The sequence below is a fragment of the Bubalus bubalis genome, chromosome 4, assembly GCF_019923935.1.
Source record: "Bubalus bubalis isolate 160015118507 breed Murrah chromosome 4, NDDB_SH_1, whole genome shotgun sequence".
NCBI lineage: Eukaryota > Metazoa > Chordata > Mammalia > Artiodactyla > Bovidae > Bubalus > Bubalus bubalis.
In genome coordinates, this window is record NC_059160.1 from 79,659,250 (window position 1) to 79,682,721 (window position 23,472).

At 36.4% G+C, this 23,472-nt stretch overlaps 1 protein-coding gene across 6 annotated transcripts in view; it reads left to right on the plus strand.

Moving 5' to 3' along the window:
- The window catches only part of LRRK2 (leucine rich repeat kinase 2), a 212,162-nt gene that overhangs the window by 62,028 nt on the left and 126,662 nt on the right, over positions 1-23,472 (plus strand). For all 6 annotated transcript variants that reach the window (XM_025283992.3, XM_025283993.3, XM_025283994.3 and 3 more), the window contains 5 exons: positions 2,237-2,365; positions 2,441-2,611; positions 11,488-11,746; positions 17,466-17,654; positions 22,576-22,694. In XM_025283992.3, the coding sequence (XP_025139777.3) occupies positions 2,237-2,365; positions 2,441-2,611; positions 11,488-11,746; positions 17,466-17,654; positions 22,576-22,694 (867 nt within the window). The remainder of the gene's footprint in view (positions 1-2,236; positions 2,366-2,440; positions 2,612-11,487; positions 11,747-17,465; positions 17,655-22,575; positions 22,695-23,472) is intronic.

Below are 23,472 nucleotides of genomic sequence, written 5' to 3' on the forward strand. Positions count from 1 at the left end.
TTTATCATTTCATAGTGTTTTTATTATAGTAGATGAAGAGAACTGGGTTGAATTTCAAAATATCGTATGTTTCATTACTAAATCTCTCAAATTAGTACGTTTGTCTTTTCTGTGAAAAAGCAGAGCATATGCTAAAGAAATTTCAGCTAGCTGAGCTTTATTTTCTTTGTTGTTGTTCAGTTACTCAGTCATGTCCAACTCTTTGTGACCCCATGGACTTGGACTGAAGCACACCAGGCTTCCTAGTCCCTCACTATCTGTTGGAGTTTGCCCAAACTCAGGCCCATTGAGTCAGTGATGCCATCCAACCATCTCGTCTTCTGTCACGCCCTCTCCTCCTGCCCTCAATCTTTCCCACCATCAGGGTCTTTTCCAATGAGTCAGCTCTTTGCATCAGGTGGTCAAAGTATTGGAGCTTCAGCTTCAGCATCAGCCCTTCCAATGAATATTCAGGGCTGATTCCTTTAGGATTGACTGGTTTGATCCCCTTCCTGTCCAAGGTACTTTTATTTGCTTAGATTTTAGATAAATAAAAATTACAATTATTATGAAGTTTGTCATTCCCTTTGTTTTATTTGAGCTGCTTGCTTAGTAATTTTTCCCCTTAATTTTGTTCTTGCATTGAAACAATATTTTAAATGTTCTTCATTAAGCAAAATTTAAAATGCAATCTATATTAGCTGTCTATGAGGAATCCAAGATATTGGTTTAGGATTAATTCAGGGAAGATGAAGTAAATTGTTTCAGAGTACTTTTATTTTAGTGTTAACAAAACAAGTTTTTTTTTTTTTTTTTTTTTTAAAGAATTTCTACCTTTGTTGTAGTGTTTTTGGTAATGAAGTTTACAACTTTCATAAACCATACTCAGCAAATATTTTCAAAAATGACAGTATTGGCCAGGAGTGAAAATGTCTAAGCTCTGATCTTTGCACAAATATTATTAGTAAATGGGAAAATGCATGTAAGATTTTAAATTATAAAGTGCTGAACATATAGCATTCTTAGATTAGAACCAACAATGGGCTTTATATATCTGCTTTCTGTAATGTGCCTGAAGCTAGGTTGACTAAAGCCAAGACAGAATTGATTGTAAGTAATCTGAGGTAAATTATTTTGTGCAGGTATGAAACTCTCACTCAGTATTTATTCATCTAGGTATAAATTTTAAGATTTTTATGTAGAGATTGTAAGCTGTTGACCAGTGGGCTAAATTTTGCCTGCCAACATACTTTATTTGACCAGTTCAGTGCTTGTAAGTTTTTGAGTTTGAATTGTATGCCTTGTCTGTGTGTGTATTGTCTGCTTTGCTGCTGCATTCATTTGTTTGCAAGGACTTCTGCTCTAGAGGTGGGTGGACCACATGCCCCTCAGACTGCTTCTCTTGTCAAATATTAGGAAGCATTTATAGAAACTTAGCATCTTAAGAGCTCAAAATAATAATTTTTAACATTTAGATGATCTCATTAATATATTTTGGAAAGATAAACATTTTAAAAGTAAAACTGATCTTTGGTGAATGTACCCAAGGTATATAATAGGCAAGTCTGAAGTTCATTCTTTCTTTAAAACATCGCATAAATAGAGCCTAGACAACTTTTTGAGTGGTCCTAAAAAGTAATGGTGTATCCGATCAGTTCCTTATAAATGATTTGCTAAAAGGATGTAAACCTCAGAGTGTCTTTAGAGCTTTTCTAAAATGTTCTCAAGATGAACACAGTCTAGGAGCTCACATCTGTCTGAGATTAAAATTTCAGAAGATAGCACAAAAAATTGTTGGGGGAATTGCTAGGCTCTGTATAGAACCTGATCCGCGGTCTTGTATTAAAGGACTCGAGTCACTGATTTATTTGGGTTTGTGGCACTGCTGAGTCTGCTGTCTAATCCTGATTAATATCTAGCTTCCAATCAGTAGGTATGGCTTTAGGCAAGGAATCTTTAAAAGCCAAATTTTGGTAAATTAGGTGTTTTAGGTTTTTTTCCTGTTTGGCTAGACGAAAGTTTAGCATCTTATTCTCTGTGTGCATCTTCTTATTTCTTAGTAATGAGAGAGCAAGGTGTATTTATTACATTGTTTCAAAGTTTACAGCTTTAAAGTACAAGCCCAATAAATGTATCTACTTAGCTAAGTGAACACCTCAAGTTTTAAGTACTGTATACAGTCTCTCTTTTATATCATTTGTTTATTCTTTTTTGTCCATAGTTACCTTGTTATTATTAATTTTGGTCACACTTTCAGGGATTTCAGACAGTCTTGACGATGCTGGAATTGTCAGTGTCCTTTTCCAAGCTACTGGTGCATTACTCCTTTGATTCAGTAATATTCCATCAGTTGTCCTCCAGTATCACGGAGCAAAAGGATCAACAGGTACAATGTTTTTTAACCTGTATTCTAACTGTTACACATTTCGCTGACTCTAATCCTCATTTCCATTCTTTTTAGTTTCTAAACCTTTGTTGCAAGTGCTTTGCAAAATTGGCCATTGATAATGAGTTAAAAAGTGTGATGCTGGAGAAAGCATGTGATCAGAATAACAGCATCATGGTTGAATGCCTGCTTCTGTTGGGAGCAGATGCCAATCGAGCAAAAGAAGCAACTTCTTTGATTTGTCAGGTAAATATTCAAAGATTCACTTTTGTCTTCTTTTCTATGACCCTGCTATTGTATAGCTCTTACCTACATCATATGATTCTTCATTACAGAATCAGTTTTTGGCCCAATTGCTTGTAATTTGTAGTAGGGTTTAGATTCATAGAGTTTCAGAAATAGGGTATTTCTTTAGGTATTATCTTCTAATCATTCCCTTTACATGTTTACCTGCTTTGTTTAGATGATAAATAACCTTTAAACGTGTCTCCTACTGTGCATCTCTGTGTGAATCACTCTCCAGGAACACACCACACAGTTATGTTTTGTTTCGATTCACCTTTTAAGTATTTTCTTTCTGTTTTCAACTTCTCTGTCTAGAAAGTTCTGCCTTCAGGGCTACCACAGGTGGCCTCGTGGCCTGTGCACTGCGCACTTTGGGGCCTGTTCACATTGACAGCCCTTCTATGGGCCATCCTGCAGTAGAGTGGCACTGTGGTCGTGCCTTCCTTCTCTCCCTTCCCTTACGCACTGTGCAAACACATCTATCTAATTCTTCTGCTCTGCCTTCAAAATATAAACCAAATTATTTGTCCTCAATAAAGCTCTTCCCACACTTCCTGACCTCCATACAAAATAAAGATTTACTTGCTGTGTAAATCCATGACAATTTTTGTACACTTTTTTATAGTTTGTGAGTTGTATGAAGGTAGAGATGTACAGTGTTCATCTGTGTATCATTCAGAATATCTAACTCACTGTTGTACATACAGTAGGAATTCAATTAAGTATCAGAGTACATTACATGTCATTTCCAGTTTGCTTCACTGTATAAATTTTAGTTTGCAGTAGTATTCAGGTAGCCCTATGTATATTTTCTAAATATTTCCAACAAAGCAATTATGTAGTGATTTAATATCCCTTATTGACTGGATGAAGCATAGCAGGAATCAAGATTGCCGGGAGAAATATCAATAAACTCAGATATGCAGATGACACCACCCTGATGGCAGAAAGCAAAGAAGAACTAAAGAGCCTTTTGATGAAAGTGAAAGAGGAGAGTGAAAAAATTGGCTTAAAACTCAACATTCAGAAAACTAAGGTTATGGCATCTAGCCTATCACTTCATGATGAATAGATGGGGAAACAATGGAAACAGTGAGAGACTTTATTTTTTGGGGCTCCAAAATCACCGCAGATGGTGACTGCAGCCATGAAATTAAAGATGCTTGCTCCTTGGAAGAAAGCTATGATCAACCTAGACGGCATATTAAAAAGCAGAGACATTACTTTGCCAACAAAGGTCTGTCTAGTCAAAGGCATGGTTTTTCCAGTAGTCATGTATAGATGTGAGAGTTGGACTATAAAGAAAGCTGAGCACCAAAGAATTGATGCATTTGAACTGTGATGTTGGAGAAGACTCTTGAGAGTCCCTTGGACTTCAAGGAGATCCAACCAGTCCATCCTAAAGGATATCAGTCCTGAATATTCAGTAGAAGGACTGATGCTGAAGCTGAAACTCCAATACTTTGGCCACCTGATGCAAAGAGCTGACTCATTGGAAAAGACCCTGATGCTGGGAAAGATTGAAGGTGGGAGAGGAAGGGGACAACAGAGGATGAGATGGTTGGATGGCATCACTGACTCAATGGACACAAGTTTGAGTAAGCTCTGGGAGTTGGTAATAGGGAAGCCTGGTGTGCTGCAGTCCATGGGGTTGCCAAGAGTCGGACACGACCAAGTGACTGAACTGAACTGAACTCTATATGCATTATGAAATAACCAACAGAGTGCTGTATTATTCAATAACTTACTTCTAAAGCCTCACTTTATTTAATTTTCTGCTCACCTATGGGTTCAAATCAATTTGTCAACCATAAGATTAAGGTAGTACTACTTAGCAATCTACATAAAAAGAAATTGAACCTGTAACTCATTTTCATGCACAGTTAAGTTATTCATTAAAACCAAATACATAATCAAATTATTTAAATTTAGTCAAATTTCATCTTAGCAGGCAACATGAAAATAGTTGCTTCTCTGTTATTAAAAGTAATTGAATCATTTCCTTCAATAATGTAATGTTTTTATTGTATTTCTTTTGTGTGATCTTCAGATCATTGTGTTAATGTTACTTGGATATGCCAGAGAACTGAAAGGGAGCTTCCTCCAGGTCTTTCTTAGAGAAACAACACACCTAAAAGCCCTTAAGTACAGTTACTCTACATTCTGCACAGGGACTGCTTTCTACTTTTCTCTCAATTTATTCAAATCTTTCTGCACAGAAGGTTTTTATTTTCTTCTTCCCAAGTTCTTTTGAACTTAATGTGCTTATTTATATATTTTCTTCTTAAAACAAAATCAGATCTTTAAATGTAAAGAACTTATCCTGGTTGTCAGAGATTATTTATATCTAACAAATAGTAAACATTGATTTTTGTGGGTAGACTGTTTGAACATACCTTATTTTGTACAAAGTAGCATAGTAAAGACTTATCCAGGTACCAATGTTGCATTATTAAGGGCAGAGTTAATCTTATTAGGCTTTGGGAGGATTAATATTGGGTATGAAAATGCATGAATTAGAGACATGAAAATAAGACTTATCAGGTCATGGTGGGAAGAGCAAGTATAATGAATTCTGAATAAAAATAATAGCAGGCTCTTCTGTGGTATTCATTGCCACCTGGGCCCTGCTCTGAGTCCTTTACTTAGTAAAATCCTGACAACAACCTTAGGAGTACTCCTAGTATTTATCTTATTAGGCATGTGAGGAATTGCGGCACAGAAAGGTTAAGTAAATTGCCTGAGGACTAACTATAACTTTCAGGTAAGTAGCGGAAAATCTGCCTCCCTTGTGCCTACTTGAATCTCTTGTTTACATAACGGATTCATTATAGTGGTGGTGGTAGGGGAGAGCCTTGTACATTCACTCTTGAATGCTAGCTTAAAGTACTTGGCTTTGATTGTGAGCTGCATTATTTATAAATTAGAGTATGAGAGAAAAGATGGGAAAAGATAGAAAGTTGCACTTTGATTATATATATTTGAATTGTCCCCATTTAAAATACAGAACTGTGTATGAAAGTGTTGACCTCTTAGTCATGTTTAACTCTTTGAGACCCCATGGACTGTAGCCCTCCAGGGTTACATGGAATTCTCCAGACAAGAATACTGGAGTTGGTTTCCATTTCCTTCTCCAGGGGATCTTCCCGATCTATGGCTCGAACCTTGGTCTCTGACATTGCAGGCAGATTCTTTTACTGTTTGAGCACCAGGGTATCTGAGCAGTATTTTTTTTTTTTTTCCCTCTCATGAATTATTTTCCTAGTTTTATTTTATTTCTTCTATCTGGTATAAAAGACAAATATTTCTCTCTTCATGTCACCATAGGTGACCTGGGTTCGATCCCTGGGTTAGGAAGTTCCCCTGGAGAAGGGAAAGGCGACCTACCCACTCCAGTATTCTGGCCTGGAGAATTCCATGGACTGTATAGTCCACGGGGTCACAAAGAATCGGATACAACTAAGTGACTTTCACTTCACTTTTCATGTCACCATATGTCAGAAATCATCTTGGATAGTTTGGGTCCCCCAAGGAGAATTCTGCTATAAAAATGTATTGAGCATCTTCTCTGTGGAAAGCACAGTGCTAGATAATTAGTAAAGAATATAAAAGGGGTGTCCTGCTTCAAGGTAGTTTCAAAGTGTCACTTGGGAGTTAAGGGAGTAAAACATAAATCACCTTAATAGAAGGTAGGCAATAAATACCATAATTTAGAGATAAAACTTTGTGGGACTCCAAGAGAAGGCATCTCTCCTTCCCTCCCTTCTTCCCTTCCTTTCTTCCTTTCAAATTTCCTGTGGGCCCTTAGTGGATTTTTTGTTATTTTTCAGTCACTAAGTTGTGTCTGACTCTCTGCGACTCCATGGACTGTAGCCAGCCAGACTCCTGCGGATTTTAGTAGTTTGCTAAATTAAATATATTCTGTAGGCATTGTGCTAGGTTACAGAGGTACAAATTGAATTGCAGTAGCATCCATGCCTTTTATTCTAGTCATCAAACAGATAAACATGTCTGGTTCAGTGTGCTAAGTGCTGTGTTAAACAAAATGGGATGGACTCCCGAGGAGGAAGCGTGTGTAGCCTGGGAGGTTATAGCAAGGACTTAGTGCAAGAGACTTTAAAGCTATTCCTTCAAGAATGAATATTTTTTTTTTTCCCTGGATGAAGAACAAAATTAGACATTGAAGGCAATAGAAATAGCATAAATGAGGTTTGAAAAATTGCATGTTGTATTTGAGGGAGTGTCCTGGAGCAGAAAGGTTTTAGAAGATTTTAAAATAGTACAATGACTTGATTATATCTAGACTAGAAAAGTACTATAGTGGTTCTCGGGAGAACAGATTGAAGATGGGGTGTTCCTTAAAGGCTGGTGGGCATTTAGCTGGTTCCATCAAACCAGAGCACTGTCCCCTCAAACTTCTTGGACACATGTTCAGTTCAGTTCAGTCACTCAGTCGTGTCTGACTCTTGGTGACCCCATGGACTGCAGCTCGCAAGGCTTCCCTGTCCATCACTAACTCCCGGAGTTTGCTCAAACTCATGTACATTGAGTTGGTTATGCCATCCAAGTATCTCATCCTTTGTCATCCCCTTCTCTTCCCACCTTAAATCGTTCCCAGCATCAGGGTCTTTTCAAATGAGTCAGTTCTTTGCATCAGGTGGCCAAAGTATTGGAGTTTCAGCTTCAGCATCACTCCTTCCAATGAGTATTCAGGACTGATTTTCTTTAGGATTGACCCGTTGGATCTCCGTGCAGTACAAGGAACTTTCAAGAGTCTTCTTCAACACCACAGTTCAAAAGCATCAATTCTTTGGCATTCAGCTTTCTTTATAGTCCAACTCTCATATCCATACATGACTGCTGGAAAAACCACAGCTTTGACTAGATGGACCTTTGTTGGTAAAGTAATGTCTTTGCTTTTTAGTATGCTGTCTAGGTTGGTCATAGCTTTTCTTCCAAGGAGCAAGCATTTTTAAATTTCATGGCTGCAGTCACCATCTGCAGTAATTATGGAGCCCCCAAATGTGTTTGGACACACATTAATTCTGAAGAATTCAGAAATTTCCCTCAACCAACTTTTCCCCCTGACCTGGTACCCTGAATATTAAGATCTTTCCTTTTATTTATTTAGACTTTTAATGATATATTTCATTTAATCAATATTTTCAAAATATTATTAAATGAGTTTGTGATATATCCAAAATATTCAACATGTGATCAGTATAAGGATTATTAATGAGATATTTAATATTTTAAAATACCAGGCCTTCAAACCTGTGTTTGAAGTATTTTACTCACTGGAGTAAAATATTCCAGTGAGTATTTTACTCTTATAGCTCATTTGACACTTACAGCAAATTTCAAGTTCTTAATAGACCACATTGGGCTTCCTTGGTGGCTCAGACTGTGAAGAATCTGCCTGCAGTGTGGGAGACCTGGGTTCGATCCCTGGTTTGGGAAGATCCTCTGGAGAAGGGCATGGCAATCCACTCCAGTATTCTTGCTGGAGAATTCGCATGGACAGGGAAGCCTGGCGGGCTACAGTCTATGGGGTCGCAAAGAGTCTGACACAACTGAGCAACTAGGCACACAGAGACCACATTGGATGGTGCCAGTCTCTAGGTCCCACCACTGGCTTCTCTTGTAGTTAGAGGGATGGGAAGAGACAGGTTTTGGCCCACAGGAACCATTACCTCTGATTAATCTCTGCTCCTTCCTTAAAAAAAAAAAAATCACTTTTTAAACTAATTTTTATTTTTTTAAACTTTATTATAGAAAATTTTAAACATACACCAAAGTGGAAGGAGTAGTGTAATAAATCCCTACGAATCTATCAGTTATCTTCAAGAATTATCAATACATGTCTAATCTCATCTTGTCTGTATCATTCTCACGTCCCTTCTCCATGTTTTTTTTTAATATGGTAGATTCTTTTTAGTTATTTAAGTATTATAGCAATATGTACAGTCAATACCAAACTCCCTAATTATCCCTCCTTCCCAGGTAACTGTAAATTTATTCTCTAAGTCTATGAGTCTGTTTCTGTTTTGTAAATAAGTTCATTTGTATTATTTTTTGGGGATTCTGCATATAATGATATTATACAATATTTCTCTTTCTCTGTCCAACTTCCTTCAGTCTCTATGACAGTCTCTAGGTCCATTCATGTTACTGCAAATGGCATTATTTTGTTCTTTTTAATGGCTGAGCAATATTCCAATGTATATATGTACCACAGCTTCTTTATCCACTTTTCTGTTGATTGACATTTACGTTGCTTCCATGTCTTGACTACTGTAAACAGTGCTGTGATGAACTTTGGGGTGCATATATCCTTTTGGACCATGTTTTTCTCTGGGTTTATGCCTAGGAGTGGGATTGCAGGATCATATGGTAGCTCTATTTTTAGATTTTAAGGAACCTCTATACTATTTTCCACAGTGCCTGCACCAATTTACATTCCCACCAACAGTGTAAGAGGGTTCCCTTCTCTCCATACTCTCTCCAGCATTTATTGTTTGTGTATTAAAAAAAAATATATATATATATAATATTTATTTATTTTTGGCTGCCTTTGTTGCTGCACATAGGCTTTCTCTAGTTGCAGCAAGTGGTGGCTACTCTCTGGTTGTGGTGTGTGGACTTATTATAGTGGTGGCCTCTTTTGTTGCAGAGCATGAGCTCTGGGGCATGTAGGCTTTAGTAGTTGGGGTGCATGGGCTTAGTTGCAAGGCATGTGGAATCTTCTGGACCAGGGATCAAACCCACATCCCTTACCTTGGCAGGTGAATTCCTAACTACTGAACCCCTTAACCACCACGGAAGTCATCTTCTGTGGATTTTTTGATGATAGCCATTCTGGCCTTTGTGAGGTGATACCTCATTGTAGTTTTGCTTTGCATTTCTATATTAGTTTAACATACTGAACATCTTTTCATGTATCTCTTGACTGTCTGTATGTTTTCATTGGAGAAGTGTCTATTTAGGTCTTCTGCTCATTTTTCTAAAATTTACAAAAACAGCTCATGAAGCTTACTATCATCAAAACAAACCACTCAGTTAAAAAATAGGCAGAAAACCTAAATAGATATATATTTCTTTTTTAAATCATTAATATTAGGTTGTGAAAGGACCACAAGCTTTGGAATCTGCAGATGTGATTTCAAATCCAAGTGTATTATTAAGTAGCTCTAAGATTTTGGACAAATCACATATTTTTCCTAAATATTCATCTATAAAATGGGAGTAATACTTTTTATGGCATAGGGTTTTTAAAAAATAGTTGGAGATCATGTGTTTACAGAAGGTAGCACAGTACCTGACATCCTAATTTTGTTACTTATGATTTCATTCTTGTAGTTGCTAACGTTAGATTCCATTGCCTTTCAGAAGCTTTAGCCGGGGTTGGGCCAGTGTGCTGTGCTGCAGGTTGCTAAGGCTTCTCTCGTCTTACTGTGGTCACTCTAGTTTTTGTAGCAGTTACCATGTTAACCCACCTTGAGGACATGCTCTGAAAGCATAACTTTCAGGGTGAGATAGAAAACTGAGAGACAATATATATCTTTGTAGAAATTCAAATTCTTGTCCTGGATATCCAGTGAATGATGACTGTCCTTTGCATGTGACACTGGTGAATTTAATAATATTTATACACACACTTAGTTATTCTATGTCACAAATGAAGGGAAGGCATTTGCCAAGTAAATGAAGTAGCATTTGCTATGTTAAGGTATCAGTTTCCCAGATATGGTCCAATAAACAAACAAGTCCAGAAAGTGTGAGAAATGTGTAAATTGATGGAGCCTCAGGTATTTTGACTTCAAGCCTGTGAGTTTTACTTCGTATCATGTTGTCTTTTTCATGGTAACGGGCTCTCACATGGCAGATTTAATTTATGCTGCTCTGATACTTACAGTGCTAATCTTACTTTATTTTCCTAATTTACTTCAAGAATGAGTTTTGCCTTATTTTGTTTGATTCTAAATTTAAAGACCAGAAATCAAAGAAGAACTATAAAGCCTCTTGATGAAAGTGAAAAAGGAGAGTGAAAAAGCTGGCTTAAAAGTCAACTTTCAAAAAACTAAGATCATGGTAACTAGTCTCATCACTTCATGGCAAATAGATGGGGAAACAATGGAAACAGTGACAGACTTTCTTTTCTTGGGCTCCAAGATCACCACGGATGGTGATTGCAGCCATGAAATTAAAAGATGCTTGCTCCTTGGAAGAAAAGCTATAACCAACCTAGACAGCATATTAAAAAGCAGAGACATTACTTTACCAACAAAGGTCCATAAAGTCAAAGCTGTGGTCTTTCCAGTAGTCATGTATGGATGTGAGAGTTGGACCATAAAGAAAGCTGAGTGCTGAAGAATTGCTGCTTTTGATCTGTGGTGTTGGAGAAGATTCTTGAGAGACCCTTGGACAGCATGGAGATCAAACTAGTCAATCCTAAAGGAAATCAGTCCTGAATATTCATTGGAAGGACTGATGCTGAAGCTCCAGTACTCTGGCTACCTGAGTGAAGAACTGATTCATTGGAAAAGACCCTGATGCTGGGAAAAATTATAGACAGTGGAGAAGGGGTTAACAGAGGATGAGATGGTTGGATGGCAACACCAGCTCAATGTACATGAATTTGAGCAAGCTCCGGGAGTTGGTGATGGACAGGGAAGCTTGGCGTCAATGGGGTTGCAAAGAGTCAGACACAACTGAGCAACTGAACTGAAAATTTAATGATGTAGGAGAAAGTCACACAAAGTTTGATTACCAGTATTATAAAGGAAACATGATTTTTTTAAAAAAATATATGCTTACCTTCTCTTTTTCTTTAATAGGTATGTGAGAAAGCAAGCAGTCCCAAACTGGTAGAATTGTTACTGAATAGTGGATCTCGTGAGCAGGATGTTCGGAAAGCTCTGACAATCAGCATTGGGAAAGGCAACAGCCAAATAATCAGCTTACTCTTGAGGAGGCTTGCCCTGGATCTGGCCAATAATAGCATCTGTCTTGGAGGATTTTGTATGGGAAAAATTGACCCTTCCTGGCTTGGTCCTTTATTTCCAGATAAGACATCTTATTTAAGAAAAGAGACAAGTAAGGATTTCCAAGCAACTTTTATAGAAGGCTTAATTTTAGTAGTATTTTTAAACATCACTAATCTTTTAGTTTTCATTCCATTTGGTGCAACTTAAGTCAAAAATATTGTGAAGGCTTGGCTTTTTTTCTTTTTGATCATGAAACGCTTGAAATTGACATTATATTTAAGTTCCTTATGACCCAGCAAATTCATATTTTATAAAGATAAATCATAACTGAGATCTTTCTGTGAGGTTACTTTTCTTTGTTAAGTATTTTAGTTTTTATTATAAAATAATCTATGTGCCTTTAAAAATAGAAAAACTTAACATAAGGAAGAAAATAACAGTAACTTACCTGTTTTACCTGTAGGTAATCAATGTAGATTATTTTTTTCTGTGAACTTGCTATACACTTGCATATGAATTAAAATATATATGTAGAAATATACATATGTATTTTGCATTTTCAAGTTAGTATACTTTGCATTTTACTTAAGGATGTGTTTTCTAATTAATATAGGTCTTGTATGTAGTAAATATGTTAGTTATCATTAGTATCTATACTGCTAAGTCACTTCAGTCGTGTCCGACTCTGCGTGACCCTGTAGACGGCAGCCCACCAGGCTCCCCCGTCCCTGGGATTCTCCAGGCAAGAGTACTGGAGTGGGGTGCCATTGCCTTCTCCTAGTATCTATACTAGTGCATTTCAGATAGACAAATTTGGTTATAAATTATGTTGATAAGCATAAATGGAAACAGACATGTCACACATTATTGATATAAATTCAAATTGTCCTTTTGGAAGGAAAATTTGGCAATATCCGTTAGTGTTATGGGGCTTCCCTGGTGGCTCAGATGGTAAAGAATCCACCTGCAATGCAGAAGACCCAAGTTTGAGTCCTGAATTGAGTCCCTGGAGAAGAAAATGGTTACCTACTCCAGTATTCTTGCCTGGAGAATTCCATGGATGGAGGGGGTGGCATCACAGACTTAATGGACATGAGTTTGAGCAAACTATAGGACATAGTGAAGGACAGGGAAGTGTGGCGTGCTGCAGTTCAAGGGGTCACAAAAAGTCTGACATGACCTAGTGACTGAACAACATTAATATTTTAAATGTACATCCATGTACTTTAATAAAGTACATGTAATTTTTTTTTAATTGACATTTTAGCAATCAGTGAACTAAAATGGACTGGAATGGGTGAATTTAATTTAGATAACCATTATACCTACTACTGTGGGCAAGAATCCGTAGAAGAAACAGAGTAGCCCTCAAAGTCAATGAAAGTTCAAAATGCAGTACTTGGGTGCAATTTCAAAAATGACAGAATGATCTCTGTTCATTTCTGAGGCAAACCATTCAGTTTCAGTCCAGTTGCTCAGTAGTGCCTGACTCTTTGCGACCCCATGGACTGTAGCATGCCAGGCCTCCCTGTCCATCACCAACTCCCGGAGTTTACTCAAACTCACATCCATTGTGTCAGCGATGCCGTCAACCATCTCATCCTCTGTCGTCCCCTTTTCCTCCCAACTTCAATCTTTCCCCAATCAGGGTCCTTTCCAGCGAGTCAGTTTTACACATCGGGTGGCCAAAGTATTGGAGCTTCAGCTTCAGCATCAGTCCTTCCAATGAATATTCAGGAGTGATTTCCTTTAGGATGGACTGGTTGGATCTCTTTGCTGTCCAGACCATTCAATAGCACGGTAATCACAGTAATCACAGCAAATCATTCAGTATCACAGTAATCTAAGTCTATGCCCCAAACACCAGTGCAGAAGAAGCTAAAGTTGAATGGTTCAATGAAAACCTACAAGACCTTCTAGAACTAATACCAAAAAAAGATATCTTTTTAATCATAGGGGAATGGAATGCAAAAGTAGAAAGTCAAGAGATTCCTGGAGTAACAGGCAAGTTTAGTGTTGTAGTACAAAATGAAGCAGGGCAAAGGCTAACAGAGGCTTGCCAAGAGAACATACGGGTCATAGCAGACTCCTTTTCCAACAGCGCAAGAGATGACTCTACACATGGACATCACCAGATGGTCAATACTGAAATCCGACTGATAATACTCTTTGCAGCTAAAGGTGGAGAAGCTCTATATTATCAGGAAAAACAAGACTGAGAACTGACTGTGGCTCATATGTTGAACTCCTTATTGCCAAACTTGAACCTAAATTGAAGAAAGAGGGGAAACCACTAGGCCATTCAGATATGACCTAGATCAAATACCTTACAGTTATACAGTGGAAGTGACAAATAGATTCAAAGGATAAGATCTGATAAACAGAGTGCCTGAAGAAGTACACACAGATTTGTAACATTTTACAGGAGGTAGTGATCAAAACTATCCTCAAGAAAAAGAAATACAACAATGATTGTCTAAGGAGGCCTTACAAACAGCTGTGAAAAGAAGATAAGTGAAAGGCAAAGGAGACAAAGAAAGATATACCCATGTGAATGCAGAGTTCCAAAGACTAGCAAAAAGAGATAAGAAAGCCTTCCTCCATGATCAGTGCAAAGAAATAAGGAAAACAACAGAATGGGAAAGACTAGAGATCTCTTCAAGAAAATTAGAGATACCAAGGGAACATTTCATGCAAAGATGGGCACAATAAACGACAGAAATGGTATTGACCTACAGAAGCAGAAGATATTAAGAAGAGGTGGCAAGAATACACAGAACTAGGAAAAAAAAAAAAAAGAAAGATCTTAATGACCCAGATAACCACAATGGTGTGATCACTCACCTAGAGCCAGACATCTTGGAGTACGAAATCAAGTGGGCCTTAAGAAGCATCACTATGAACAAAACTAGTGGAGGTGATGAAAATCCCGCTGAACTATTTCAAATCCTAAAAGAAGATGTTGTGAAAGTGCTTCACTCAATATGCCATCAAGTTTGGAAAACTCAGCAGTGGCCACAGGACTGAAAAAGGTCAGTTTTCTTTCCAATCCCAAAGAAGGGCAATGCCAAAGAATGTTCCAGCTACTGGGCAATTGCACTCATTTCACTTGCTAGCAATGTAGCAGGTGAAATTCTCCAAGCTAGACTTCAAAAGTACATGAACAGAGAACTTCCAGATGTTCAAGCTGGATTTGGAAAAGGCAGAGGCACCAGAGATCAAATTGCCAGCATCCATTGGATCATAAAAATGCAAGAGAATTCCAGAAAAACATTTACTTCTGCATCATTGAATACATGAAAGCCTTTGACTGTGTGGATGACAATAAACTGTGGAAAATTCTTCAAGAGATAGCAATACCAGACCACCTTACCTGCCTCCTGGAAATCTGTATTCAGGTAAAGAAGCAACAGTTAGAATTGGAAATGAAACAATGGACTGGTTCCAAATTGGGAAAGGAGTATGTCAAGGCTGTATATTGTCACCCTGCTTATTTAACTTATATGCAGAGTACATCATGTGAAATTCCAGGCTTGTTGAAGCACATGCTGGAATCAAGATCGCCAGAAGAAATATCCATACTCTCAGATACAGAGAGGACACCACCTTTATGGCAGAAAGCAAAGAGAAACTAAAGAGCCTCTTGATGAAGGTGAAAAAGGAGAGTGTAAAAGCTGGCCTAGGACTCAGCATTCAGAATACAAAGATCATGGCATCCAGTTCCATCACTTCACGGCAAAAAATGGCAGAACAGTGGAAACAGTGGCAGACTTTATTTTCTTGGGCTCCAAGATCACTGCAGATGGTGGTTGCAGCCATGAAATTAAAAGATGCTTGCTCCTTGGAAGAAAAGCTGTGATAAAGCTAGACAGAATATTAAACAAGAAGCAGAGACATTACTTTCCAACAGAAGTCTGTTAGTCAAAGCTATGGTTTTTCCGTAGCCAAGGATGTGAAATTTGGACCATTAAAGAAGGCTGAGTGTCAAAGAATCGATGCTCTTGAACTGTGTTGTTGGAGAAGACTCTTGAGTGCATGGAGATCAAACCAGTCAATCCTAAAGGAAATCAGTCTTGAATATTCACTGGAAGGACTGATTATGAAGCTCCAATACTTTGCCCACCTAGAGCGAAAAGGTGACTCATTAGAAAAGCCCCTGTTGCTGTGAAAGACTGGGCAGGAGGAGAAGGGGACGACAGAGGACGAGATGGTTGAATGGCATTACCGACTCAACAGACAGGAATTTGAGCAAGGTCCGGGAGATGGTGAAGAATAGGGAAGCCTGGCCTGCTGCAGTCCATGGAGTTGCAAAGAGAGGGACACGGCTGAGTGACTGAACAACAACAAATGTACTTTTATCAAATAATGTAGTGCTAAAAATCCATGATACAGCATTCTTAAAATGTTCAAGGATGCACATTAAATATTGTTCATAATGACAAAAAATTAGGGAAAAAATCTAAATATTTCCCAAAGAAACTATTCAAATTAATAATAAATTGATGTATTCATACAGTATAATGCTCTGCAATCACTGAGAGAAAAGCACCTTGCAAATCCAAATGTCCACAGATAGAATGTCTTCTTAAGGGGAAAAAAATGCAGAGAATAGTGTTTTGTTTTTTTTTTTAATTAGTAATATTGGTGAAAACACAGTTGGGATATTGTAGCCATAAATTTTGAATATGAGAATAGTATGTCCGGAAAAAAATTCTCTGATTGCCTTTGGGGACCTTGGGAACTAATGAGAAATGATTAGATTCCATGTTTTGTCACTTCAGCCAGTCTCATGCCAACAACCTGCTTAACTTTAATCTTTGTTTTCTAATGGTAAGAAATTGAGGACCCTTTGAAGATATGAAGGGAGATTTACATTCACTGTATTCTTTTGGTTCTGTATGAAATTTTTTACAAGTACTGACAAGTCTTTTCTAATATTGCAGGGCATAGCCTTAATTTTTTTGACAGGTGCTCTGAGTAAAAAACATTTTGAATTCAAAGCTTTAAAGTATTTTCCAGGTAGTACTTGACTGAATTATGTACACATGTTGTAATGTGAGCCATAAGAGTAATATTTGAAGAAAATTTCCAGGATATATTTAGGACAATGAGAACTGTGTCAACTTATTTATTCATTATAGCACTTAATATAAAATTCAGTAAAATAGCAAGTTAATTTTGAAATTTTATCAGATTTCTTAGTAGAATGAATCACTTTTCAAATAGTTTATAAAAATAAGAATATCATTTATTATCTTCTGTGTCCTAAGAGAAGGAAATGGCAACCCACTCCAGTGTTCTTGCCTGGAGAATCCCAGGGACGGGGGAGCCTGGTGGGCTGCCGTCTATGGGGTCGCACAGAGTTGGACACGACTGAAGTGACTTAGCAGCAGCAGCAGTGTCCTAAGTATTATTCTAAACACTTTATGTGCATCATTTTCTTTAACTTTTTCTGTAATCCTGTGCTGTGTGTACTGTTGTCTTCACTTCCCAGTTAGGACACTGACACTCAGGCAGCTTGTACAACTTGCAAGTAACTTGAACACAGGCCTGTCAGGCTGCAACGTCGAGGCCCCTTCAAGAGTCAAGTTAGTTTTATAATGGTTCAGTTTTGTCACCTACATGAAAGCTTTGTGTAGATTTTTATGACTTTTAAAAAATTTAAGTTTATTACCTGTTACTTTATAGAATGTTATGGTTGTAAAGTGACTTGAAAGTAAGAATAAAAATTTCTCTTAACAGTATGAAACTATATAAGGAACTTTGATATGTTTATATTTGTGTAATTACTGACTTCTAAGAAGTTGTTGATATATCTTTATTTTTAGATGTAGGATCCACCCTGGCAAGGATGGTGCTCAGATATCAGATGAAAAGTTCTGTGGAGGAAGAAGCTGGCTCAGGCAGCAATGGGAATTTTTCAGAAGAAATGGTTGATAAATTTGATGAATGGACCTTCGTTCCTGAGTCTTACATTGACAGTGTGTTTGGTCAAAGTGATGACCTGGATAGTGAAGGTGACTATTTCAAACCAGTTGTTCCCTTTATGCTCTAATATATGTGTGTATATACACACACACACACACTCTGGCATGGAACAATGGAAATTGAGACAAAAACCTGATTTACTTCATTTAGAAAAACTTGAGGAAAACTCTATTCACTACTTAATGCTTACTGTTTCTTAACCATTAGTTGAGGCAGTGAAGAAAATATATCTCTGCACTTTGAAGTGTTATTGTACTCCCCCAAATCAGTGAATGGTGGCTATTGCAGTGAAAACATGGACTCAGACTTGAATTGGATTTCATATTCCATCACTGCCTAGAACCTTTTGTGGTTTGTGTAAACCTGTTACCCTTATTAAAGGCAGTGTTGCTAACATTCCAGGATTATTTATAGGAATTTGGAAAAATGTATGTGAAGTGTCTGAGAGAGTGCTTGCAAATAGGAAGTATATTATAAATATTTTTATGTTTGTTAGAATTAAAAATAATATTTTAATAACTCATGAGAAAAAATTGACATGGTGAGATATTAATGGCAGTGATTAATGCTGACATTTAACATAATGCAGTTTGGTAAAAATGGGGTGAAGTGATTTTTTAAAAATATTATGATTAGTATGATTGAAGACTTTGGGTGATAGAATGAATGTATCTGAGAAGGTGATAAGTAAGGATTACTCCAAAAATTTCATGTCTCAAGTATTTTTAGAAACTAACTTTATTGAGACATAATTAGCATACAGTAAAATATGCACATTTTAAGTGTTTGTTTTCATTTATATATCCATGTAAGCATCACCACTGTTAAGTTATGCAACATTTCTGTCATCCAAAAAAGTCCCTTTACATGTCTCTTCACAAAAAACCTGCCCCCTACTGCTGGTCTGCTTTCTGTCACAGGATACTAAATTAGTATTTTCTCAACTTTCATATAAGTAGGATATCTATTTATCTCTGGCTGTTTTCTGAAGTGGTTATACCATATTATACTCCCATCAGCAATATACGAAAATTCTAGCTTCTCTTAATGTTTATCACACTATATCATTTAGTATTGTATGTCAGTTTAACTTTAGCCATTCTACTGAGGGTGTAGTCCTAGTACATTTGGGCTTAATTTTCATTTCCCTGGAAACTACTGATATTGAGATTATTTTCATGTTCTTATTGACCATCATATATTTTCTTTGCAAAGTGTCTGTTCAGATCATTGTTAATTTTTTGTTGTGTTATTGTCTTATTATGTTATTATAAGAGTTCTTTATATATTCTTAACAGAAGTCCTTTGACAGATATATGAATATTTTCTATCAGTTATAGCTTGTCTTTTTTATTTTATTGATATTTTTCAAAGAGCAAAATTGTTAAATTTTAAAAAGTGCAGTGTTTCAGTTTTTTCTTTTTTGATTTGTGTTGTTTTTATATCATTTAAGATATCTTTTCCTATCTCAAATGTGTGAATATTTTCTCCTGTGTTTTCTTATAGAAGTATGAAAATCTTAGCTTTTACCTTTAGGCCTATAATCCATTTTAAGTTAATTTTGGTATATAGTATTAGTGAAGAATTGACGTTTACTTTTTTCCACATAGATATTCAGTTGTTTTAACATAATTTGTTGAATATACTTTATTTCCTTGTTGAGTTAATGGCATGTTTGTCTAATTTAATTGACCATATAGATGTTGTTCTATTTTTGAATTCTTTATTCTGTGCAGTTGATTTAGATCATTATCCAAAGCCATACTCTCTTGACTACTTTAGCTTAATAGGAGGTCTTGAAATCTGGTAGTATAAGTTCTCTGGTGGTATTCTTTTTGAAAATTGTTCTTATTATACTAGTTTTTTTGCATTTCCATATATTACATTTTGAATCAATTAATTTTATGCTGGGATTTTTATTAGAATTAAATCTACATTTAATATAAAATTAATGTATAAATACTATATTACTGTTATATAATACAGAATTAGCATCAATAAAAATTGCTTTAGATTAAATATATAAATAAATGAGAGAACTGATATTTTAATGAGTCTTCTTAGATATAAATGTAGTATTTATTTCTGTTTATTTGTATTTAAATTTCTCCCTCCAGTGTTTTGTATTACATGTTTTTTGATGCTATTGTAAATAGTATTGTTTTTAAATTCATTTCCAATAATTCATTCACTGCTGGTTTACAGAAATGTGGTTGATTTCTTCGTACATTAATGTATTATATGGCCTTGCAAAACTCATGAGTTCTAACAGCTTTTTGTTGACTGCATAGATTTTTTTCTATGTTCACAATAATGCCATTTGCTAAAAAAGATTTATTTCTTCCATTCTAATCTGTCTTTTAAAATGTTTCCATGTCCTATAGCACTGGCTAGCATCTTTAGTATTATGTTGAATAGAAGTGGTAAGAGTAGGCATTGTTCCCTGGTTTCCAAACTTAGAGGGAAGGCATTCAGTGTCTCATCATTAAGTATGATGTTATCGTTTTTTTTTTTTTTTTTTAATAGATACTCTTCATCAAGTTGAGGAAAATTTCTAGTAATAATTTGCTGAGACTTTTTATCATAATGGGTGCTGGAAAATGCTTTTCTGCATCTGTTGCAATGGGCATATTTTCTCCCTGTATTCTGTTGTTTAGTTTATTACCATGATTTTCTCATGTTAAAACAAATTTGTTTTTCTGGGATACATCTCACTTGGTTATGGTGTATTTTTCTTTTAAAATATTATTTGATTTTCTAAAATTTCATTAAGGATATAGCATCTGTGAAAGATATTGGTCTGTAGTTTTGTTTCCTTGTAACTATGAGAGTAATGCTAGCTTCTTGAAATGAATTGAAAATTGCTCCTGACTCCACTGTTTTCTGAAAGGTTTTTTATAGGAGAGGTCTAATTTTTGAATGTTTAGTAGAATTCATTAGTAAAGCCTTGTATGTTAGGAATATATTTTTGGTGCAGAGGGGGAATATTTTTAATTATAAAAGTAATCAATTTATGGTTATTTTGATTTTCTATTATTTCTTTTGTCAGTTTTTATAATTTGAAACTTTCAAGAAATCTGTCCTCTTTATATGTTACCAGTTTGTTTAATGATATTTATAATAATTCTCTTCTTATCCTGTTAATACTTATATGATCATTAGTGATATCTGATCTTTAATTCTTGACATTGATAGTTTTTGTCTTTCTTTTTTTCCCTTTTTCATTCTCACTTAAGATTTATCAATTTTATTGAACTTTTTCAAAGAATCAGGTTTTTGCTTCATTTTCCTTTCTGTCCGTGAGTCTGCCCTGGAATTCCCATCTAAATTAATCTCCATGAGCACTGATCTCCATTTCCTCATCTCAGGAAAGCTACTGGGCTTTGTTTAAATTCCTTTTCACTGCCCATAGCCCTTAAATTGCCTCCAGGCAGGAAGCTAGGGTGCCTGAAAGGTTCACATAATTTGTTTTCTTTCTTTCAGGGATTACACAGTCCTACACTGTCTGCAGCCCAATATCTGTGTGTGTGTGTGTGTGTGTGTGTGTGTGTGTGTGTGTGTTGTCAGTCACTCAGTTGTATCCGACTCTGACCCCATGGACTGTAGCCCACCAGGCTCCTCTGTCCGTGGAATTTTCCAGACAAGAATACTGGAATGGGTTGCCATTTCCTACTCCAGGGGACTGAACCCGTGTCTTTTGCATCTCCTGCGTTGGCAGGCACCACCTGGGAAGCCCAGAGGAAGTTTGGTCAAGGAACCGTAGGCATCCAACTGATTCTAGAACACTTCTAAGTTAGCCTGTTGTTTAGTAGCTAAGTTGTGTCTCATTCTTTTGTGACCCCATGGACTGTAGACCACTAGGCTCCTTTGTCCATGGGATTTCCCTGGCAATAATACTGAAGTAGGTTGCCATTCCCTTCTTCAGGGGATCTTCCCAACCCAGGAATCAAACCCACGTCTCCTGCTTTGGCAGGCAGATTCTTTACCACTGAGCTACTGGGAAGCCCATGTCTGAAACCAATTATTTTTTAAAAATTGTCCAACTTTCTAGTTATTTGTTGTGGGGAGGTTAAGTTCAGTGTTTGTTATATCATCAGGGCTGAAAGAAGAATTCTCTTTAAGTGTTTTTAAATAAAGGATAATATCGGAAATGCAACTGCAAAAACGACTTGATTTTTGGTTAGGTAAATTTTACAATTTGTTTTGACACAGTTTTTATGCTTCAAAGATAAAGAGTGATAGAATTTAAAATAGCATGGTTCTCAAAAGTGGCTTTACATTGTTTATCCTTAAAATATAACTTGCTAGCATTGATCCTTATTTTCTTGAAAGTCCATAATTTTAAAAGCAATTTCTCACCTCTCTTTCAAAACAATACTACCAGCTAAACTCATTGTATTTATTTTAATGTCATTTCATAAATTAAACTACACAATATGTAATTAAATAAAAATGTACATAAACTTGTTGAGTGTTAAAGTGCGATTCCAATATTTAAAACAATATTTGAAAATTTTTTAAGAAAAATTCAGAGAAACAGAAAAGAATAACACTGATCAGATTTATGTATAAACTTTCTCTGCTTCCAGGTATTAATTTTAGCACTTGTAACTATACTACTTTTTTTTTCTTGGCTTTTTCCTGCCATACTGTGAGCTCACTTAAGGATTAAGTGGATTACTTTTCCTGTTTATCTTTTTCCGGCACTTACTCAGCTTCTAGTCTTGTGACAGCCATTCAGTAAATAGTTGTGGATGAAAAAAATGTTGAATTTGAAAATGAAAAGCCAGCATAGTTCATTTTTTCTACTTTAAAGATGTTACAAAAGGAATTAGGTAAATTCCATTCATGAAAATGTGCTTAAAAATGTTTTGTGATTGAACTATGATGCTAACATCTTATGATTAGGTCAGCATTTTTACTTGCCTTTATGTTATTATTTAAAAATAGGAAGTGAAGGCTCATTTCTTGTGAAAAAGAAATCAAATTCAATTAGTGTAGGAGAATTTTACGGAGATCCTGCCTTGCAGCGTTGCTCACCAAATTTGCAAAGACATTCCAGTTCATTGGTAAGTTATATTGTAAAAACTGTAGTTAAATATTGTATATCTTGTTTGACATTCTTTTAATAACTGAAATTGTGTGTCAAAGCTAGATAGAGAAATTCCCTAATGTGTGAAAGTGCTCTCTCTCTGTATGTATATGAAAGTGAAAGTTGCTCAGTCGTGTCCAATTCTTTGCGATCCCATGGACTATACAGTCCATGGAATTCTCCACGCCAGAATACTGGATTGGGTAGCCTTTCTCTTTTCCAGGGGATCTTCCCAACCCAGGTATTGAACCCAGGTCTCTCTCATATTGCAGGCAGATTCTTTACCAGCTGAGCCACTATATACATATATACATATATATATATATATACACACACACCACACACACACACACACACACACACGTACACATGCACACATGCGTGTGTGTCTGTGCGTACATGCATGCATATGCTATTTTGAATTTATGTTTGTAGACTTCTGAGCATGTCTGGGGCATATATGTGCTCTGTACACTTTGAAATAGTTTATTGTTTTTTCTTTGTAGAGCATCATGTCTGTGGAGCACAGACTAGGTCTGTGTCTTATGGTGTGGCTTAGTTGCTTGAATACTTTAGCTGTTAATAATAATCTTACAGTAGTAGTGGCTTAGTTGCTAAATTGTGTTCGGGTCTTGCACCCCTATGGACTGTAACCCGCCTGGCTCCACTGTCCATGAGATTTCCCAGGCAAGAATATTAGAGTGGGTTTCCATTCCTTTCTCCAAGGGATCTTCCTGACCCAGGGATTGAACCAG